This window comes from Daphnia magna, linkage group LG1 (assembly GCF_020631705.1).
Source record: "Daphnia magna isolate NIES linkage group LG1, ASM2063170v1.1, whole genome shotgun sequence".
In the NCBI taxonomy this organism is placed as follows: domain Eukaryota; kingdom Metazoa; phylum Arthropoda; class Branchiopoda; order Diplostraca; family Daphniidae; genus Daphnia; species Daphnia magna.
The window spans coordinates 8,562,094-8,568,387 of NC_059182.1; the positions used below are offsets into that span (position 1 = coordinate 8,562,094).

Below are 6,294 nucleotides of genomic sequence, written 5' to 3' on the forward strand. Positions count from 1 at the left end.
GCAATAGGGTAATCGTTACATTTAATTATTTAAAATTATTTAAGAATGCAGGGAAAAATTAAATGACATTAAATTGTAGAAAAATGAATTGCAAATCATCTTAAACTAATTTTATTACTAAAGCGTAGCGTTTTAGGGGTTAAAACAAAAAAATTGAAAACGCAAATTTAACAGACGGAGAACAAAAAACAGTTTTTTCGAGATATCTTAAAAAGTTTTGAATACAAAAACTCGTAAATTTTTCTAAACTTGTAAACCCCCTCATTCTATTAACCCTAATTTTTTCAAGAAAATTCCTCTTATACGGCGAGAGAAACAATTTTTGTTTCAATTGCCCTGTGTCTCAATTGCCCCCACTCTCCTTTACCGGAGGAAATGTTGTCACTCAACAACGCCAGCGTTTGAATCCACAAAATGTGGACAAATTAATCTTTCTCAGTGCAAATTCTGCCGCCAAAAAAAAGTAAACACCTGTGAATTCTAATAAAAAATCAATGTTAACTGTGATTACTGTTACTATTATTCTAAGTCTTTGACATCCAGTCAATAAGGAAATCAAATGTTTTCGAACCTGTAACGTTTAAAAAAGAAAGTCAAACCTTTTGTTTAATTGTTTCTTGAATCTCTGTTGTTATAGACCAAGATCGGATGCTGAGTTGCCAAGTCTGCATTCCGACCTGCGGTATTTTTCCTCTCGGGCCTTATAGGAGGGAAATGAAAAATAATATATTTAATTAAGTTGTAGTTAGTTTCGTTACAAAATCTTTTGGAATCGTGTACTTTACCTCTGTTCTGATATAATACGAAATATTTTATCTCCAAAAAAGCTGTTATTTTTCCTGGAAAATTAATGAAAGGTACTTGTTTTTCTAAGTAAACTTATTTTTCCTTATGAATAAGTCCTTTAGCATAATCAGATAACCTAAAAAGACCAATTGTGTCAAATAACTCATTACCGACATTATAAACTACACTACTCATAACATTAAAAACGAAAACAGTTTGACACTACAGTCACTAGTCACAGTCAATCACTTTACGTCTGCAACGGTACATTGTAAACAAGTACCTTTCAAAAAAGTTCCTGGAAAAATAACAGCTTTTTTGGAGATAAAATATTTTTTATTATATCAGCACAGAGGTATAGTACACGATTCCAAAAGATTTTGTAATAAAACTAACTACAACTTAATTAAATATATTATTTTTCATTTCCCTCCTATAGGGCCCGAGAGGAAAAATACCCCAGGTCGGAATTCAGCCTTGGCAACTCAGCATCCGATCTTGGTCTATCCAAGAAAATGTAACCGTTTTTTTTATGGGAGCGTTGTCTGCGTTGCCGAAATTTTTTTTAAAGAGTTTTTGTTCAAACAATAAATTTTGCTCAAACAAACTGTATTGTTCAAACAATTTTATTTGTTTATGAACAATTTTGGACGAGAACATTGTTTGGCAAATTTTTCAAATAATTCTCAATTAATCGAGCAAACAAACAAAATTGGCAATTGCTTTTGTTTGCTTGAGCAAGAAAATCTTTGCTCGCGCACATCTCTGGTCCAATTCTAGATTTTTCGTAGCGCCATTTTCAAGTCTCTACGTCGTCTGCTATATTTGTTATCTAGCGACTACAGAGTTGTCATACAGATACACAACAAAAGAATGCTTCCAAACAATGGCGGTAGGGCTCGGCCCCTATTGGCCGAGATCGGGTAAACCGATCTGATCTACCCGAAAAATGGCTGAGCCCTAAATGTCGGTTTGTAAAAAATATATACGAAATTACTACGAATATATAAAAATTAGTAAAAATTAACTAAACAATCGTCCAAAATACATTATCTGATGTTTTAAGGACACTTATTTTTATTTCCTTAAATTTCCTTAAATTTCGTGATTTCCCTAAATTTCCTTAATTTTTACCTTTTTTCTCAAGCGGTGAACCTCGAGAAATAGAGTTGGCGATAGATTCAGTGTCGAACCATCATAAATTCATAACAAAATTAAACCTATATTCCACAACAGAAAAGTGCAAAGCTCTAATTTCAAAAAAATTTTAAACGCGAATTAGGTTTTATGGCCGCCTTTTCAGTGTGTATGCTGTTTCAATGTTTTAATGAATTCTCGATTCTCACAATTCCATTACAGAACATTTTAAACCACCCTTGCTGGGAAAGTTTCTTTGTCTTTGCTCTTGTTATTTGTTTATACCCTTTAGTGGTATAAAAGCCAAAGGTAAAACTTAAAAGTCTGTTATGATTCCATTAATATCAAGCTTATTCTCAACACAAAGAACTGTTACGTACAACAGAAAAAGGATGCAAACATTAGCGGTTTTTCAACGACAATTGTTGAACAGTTTTACTCCCAACTCATAGGTGGACGGCAAGTAAGAGAAGCCATTAAAAGTTCCATTCGGCTAAGGAAATTCCGTCCTTCTATTTTCTCTAGTCGAACTTCTTCGTAGCGAGTATTCAGCTGTTCCCAACGCATATCTTTCAACACTTTGTTCTTTACGGTATCATGACGTGGATATGTCGACAGGTAAACTTGGGGCTGAGCTGCTTGAGGGCCACAGCGGACACTTAAAATTCTATCAAAGAAATGCATTGGTATGTACACATTCAGCGGAGAATATTTATTCCCTCGGGTTTTGACTCACCTATTGCCTGATGGCGAAGACAAAATGCAAGACGAAGCATTGCCCAGTGGCTCGACTGGCCCCAATCCCAAATGTGCCGAACTACTGGCAACATGCCAGCCAAGGAATCGTGCTAAAGACTGGACTGCGTTAATCTGATGCTGTGAAATCTAAAATAGGCAAAAAAAACGTATAAATAGCAATACTTTAATCAATCATTAAGTTTCATTGTTGGCTCACGATTTTGAGTTCGTCCAACTTAGTGAACATATCACATATTTGTTATGTCGATCAGTTTAGCAAACAAAACCCGCAAAAGGAATTTTACCTGGCACAGAATAAGATCGCGTAACTCTTGCGGTTCGTAGGACATATGAAGAACACGTCCATCACGACAGACGCACTTGAGAGTTTTTTCCCCAACGTGTACTACTAAAGCTGTTCGCTGAAGAGTATCGTAACCATGAGTCATGATAATTATTTTGACGCATGAAAGAGTCGGCGAGTTTAAAACATTCCAATGAGAAATAATGAGAGGATCCCGAATCTCTCGGGCAATGGAATCAATCACAAACATAGTTCTCAATCGAAGCACGACATGTTGGCCTTGTCGTATAATTTGTTCAAGTATGCTTTCACTACAAAAAAAAAAATTATTAGAAATGCATCGCCAACTACAATACATTTAGATTTTTTAAATCAACGACCACGAACTGAAAGTTTCTTTATTAGCCCTTTGATGCTACACTTCTACCTTGTGTAATCCGACAGCACAGTACGGTTTCGCTTTAAAATTTTGTCTCCTTAAAGAAAAAAAAGTGAAGAGACATGGCGTGAACCGTTCTATGCTATCTCACAATACAAGATAAAAGACAGAAGCACCCAAACTGCTAAGTAAACTCCCTGTTATGATTTTACCGTACTACTATCAAATTGCCATACTTTTTTGTCATCAAAAGAAGTTCATCTCTATCGTAGGCATGGGGCCCAGCAAGGCGTCTTCGTTTGGTAGGTCCAAGGGGCGCTGATGAAGGGTGCGGTACTGGTTGGCCGACGTTATTTAGATGCACTTGTCGCAAAAGTTGATGCAGTGAGTGTTCAAGTATGTCTATCATAAAAGAAATAATGTCACATATAATTCACGGAAAATGCATCTAAGCAGTAACCATATGAAAAATGCGTACAATTATGATCGACTTTAGCAACGAGAGATGTCGAATTACTGACTAATTGGCGCTTGTTTACTCCAGCACTGTATGAGGATTGGAAATGAATTGACAACTGGATGCCAGGGAATAACTAAAAAAAATCATTCTAAATCATTTTAAGAGATACAATAAAAGTGAATTATGGGTTCATGAAGATACCTACCGATGCAGTTATTTGATTACCAACAACCATGTGAGGAATAGCAGCCTGCAGCTGAACAGCTTCTCGTGCCAACTGCGAGAACAGCTCTTTACAGAACAAAACATTTTGGGCAGCTTCCAGTTTGCTAGTCCAAGGATTTGCATCAAGTGAATGATCCGAGTGAATAAGCGAAGTATGAAGTAAATTTAGGTTGGTTGTACACAAAATATCTTGATCTGAAGAAAATGTTAATACCAAGAATGAAGTAGCATTGAAATTTCCCTTACCTTTTTGGATTGTTACTTGAATGTAAGATGTTCCACCAAGCTCAGGTGGTATGGTAACCTTAATCATAGATTGCTTGGGTTGATTTTCACTTGTAGTTTCCGTGGATAACCCTAGGTTAGGATCTTCAGACTTTGTAACTTCGAAGATACCAGTTTGATAAAATCGAGAGCCTGCTGATTTGTAACTAAGATCTCCAAGGATTGAATTTCCAATTTTCTTTAATGTCCAACTTTGCCTGAGCCTTAACAACTCTAGATGAAAATCTTGATTGCTTTTAGCACGGGCGGTATCAGACTGTGAGATTTTCAGACGTTCAGCACCATGCAACAAAATGTTAGCAGCTGCAGTCAAACCCTATATACACAGTAGCAACAATTGTTAAGAATAAAATTTTACAGTTTAGAATTGAGCATCTTACCCTTTTCTTGGAAAACAACTGAGCTAGTTGGCGTTGGTCTGGTTGCTCTTGTTGAACAGGGTCAAGTACCATGTAGCGTTTGTCCTTAGCTATCACTAAAACATCAGCAAGAACACATACTTCGGTCAAAGCTGATCGTAACTTATTCCGTACAGAGTCCCATGGCCAGCTAGAAGTTTGGAAATCAGCTTTTTTTGATTCCTCTTCTACATCTTTTTCTGTTGTGACAGTTGCAGAAAGTGTATCGTCATCGTTTTCATCGTCCTCTCTGATAATCCAGTCTATTTTATGCGCTTGTTTTGTCAAATTTTCCGATAAGGTTAGTGGCCTATTTGAAATTTAAGTAATCAGCAAGCTCTGTTTTGGTGTGTGGGAACTGTAGATAACTCACAATTGAAATACTTCCTGTCCATCATAGGCGATTTCTTGAACTAGATTCTCTGCAGGTGCTTCAACCGAAACACAAACGGAATTATTTGTGAAAAAATCTTCCATGGTTAAAATTCCGACTAACCCAGCATTCCTTTAATCCAGACTACGAAGTACAGACCGCGGTCCCCGGGCCAGGATAAAATGCGGACGCGGACCGCGGACTGCGGACAGGAGAAACTGCGGACTTTCACCTGCGGACTGACCCAAAATTTTTGACAGCAGTCCGCAGTTTCTCCACAGGGTAGCTGTCCGCAGTCCGCGTATTATACGGGGATACAGCATTTCATATAGACATGTCTATGCGTTGGTAAGGCAGAAAATTGGTAAGTAAAGTCTTCATTTCATAATAGTATTTAACATTAAAATTTCATAATATATATAGCAGCAAAATTTGACTTGTTTTTACAGGCTTTGAATTTACTCTAGTCAAGACGGATCAACCTTATTTTTGTCATGCATTGGCTGTTGTTCGATAACTGTTGCTGTTTAAAAATATGTATGCATACAAAAATTCCAATGAATAAAAATAAAAATGCGCACAGCTCTTAGCAGCTGACTATTTTATTTATTTTTTTCCTATAGGCCAAATCCATTATATTCTATTTTTTTTTATGCACAACTAAGAATTTGAATTAGACAACCGTAGCGCAGTTAAGTCGTCCTTCACAAGGCGGCAATGTGGTACCAAACTTTGCAAGGAATGATACCACAAGGAATGTCTTCCAAAAGAACAGCATTATGCCTTTCAGGAGTTTTTAAAAACCCATTGGAAATACCCCAAATCCTTTTAAGTTTATTACAAGTTTTATTTGCATTGTTGTACCAAGAGTTTACCTAGTTAAGAAGTAACCATGTTATATAAACTGCCCTTTACTTTCATATTTTGAATAATGCATATGTTGATTTTTAAATACTCTTTTTAGTTGGAAATTTAATATCAGATATGGGCATCTTGTCCGCAGATACCAGTCCGCAGTTTATGCTGTCCGGTCCGCACTTTCAATCGCTCCATGTACGAAACGGTCCGCATTTTATCCCTAAGTCCACGAAAAATCTGTCAAAAAATTTTGGGCCAGTCCACAGGTAAAAGTCCGCAGTTTCTCCTGTCCGCAGTCCGCGTCCGCATTTTATCCTGGCCCGAGAGAAATCTCGTAGGCGATGCTCGGTC

The 6,294-nt window shown here is 36.8% G+C and overlaps 1 protein-coding gene across 1 annotated transcript; it reads right to left on the reverse strand.

Moving 5' to 3' along the window:
* Nucleotides 1-2,233: 2,233 nt before the first annotated feature.
* On the reverse strand, nucleotides 2,234-5,253 carry LOC116928376 (mediator of RNA polymerase II transcription subunit 17). Its single transcript, XM_032935462.2, has 9 exons — nucleotides 5,086-5,253; nucleotides 4,695-5,022; nucleotides 4,276-4,630; nucleotides 4,010-4,224; nucleotides 3,823-3,937; nucleotides 3,581-3,746; nucleotides 2,967-3,276; nucleotides 2,660-2,808; nucleotides 2,234-2,590 (listed from the first exon to the last, which is right to left on the reverse strand). The coding sequence occupies exons 1-9, from the start codon at nucleotides 5,187-5,189 to the stop codon at nucleotides 2,359-2,361; spliced, it is 1,974 nt and encodes a 657-aa protein (XP_032791353.1). The 5' UTR covers nucleotides 5,190-5,253; the 3' UTR covers nucleotides 2,234-2,358.
* Nucleotides 5,254-6,294: the final 1,041 nt, after the last annotated feature.

Bases quoted from the DNA above. Each gene is read 5' to 3' on its own strand.
- LOC116928376 (XM_032935462.2), bottom strand. From the start codon at position 5,189: ATGGAAGATTTTTTCACAAATAATTCCGTTTGTGTTTCGGTTGAAGCA. The intron at 3,277-3,580 runs GTATGGCAATTT...TTTTTTTTGTAG, and splicing joins CTTCTTTTGATGACAAAAAA to TGAAAGCATACTTGAACAAA. The intron at 2,809-2,966 runs GTAAAATTCCTT...TGCCTATTTTAG, and splicing joins GCGATCTTATTCTGTGCCAG to ATTTCACAGCATCAGATTAA.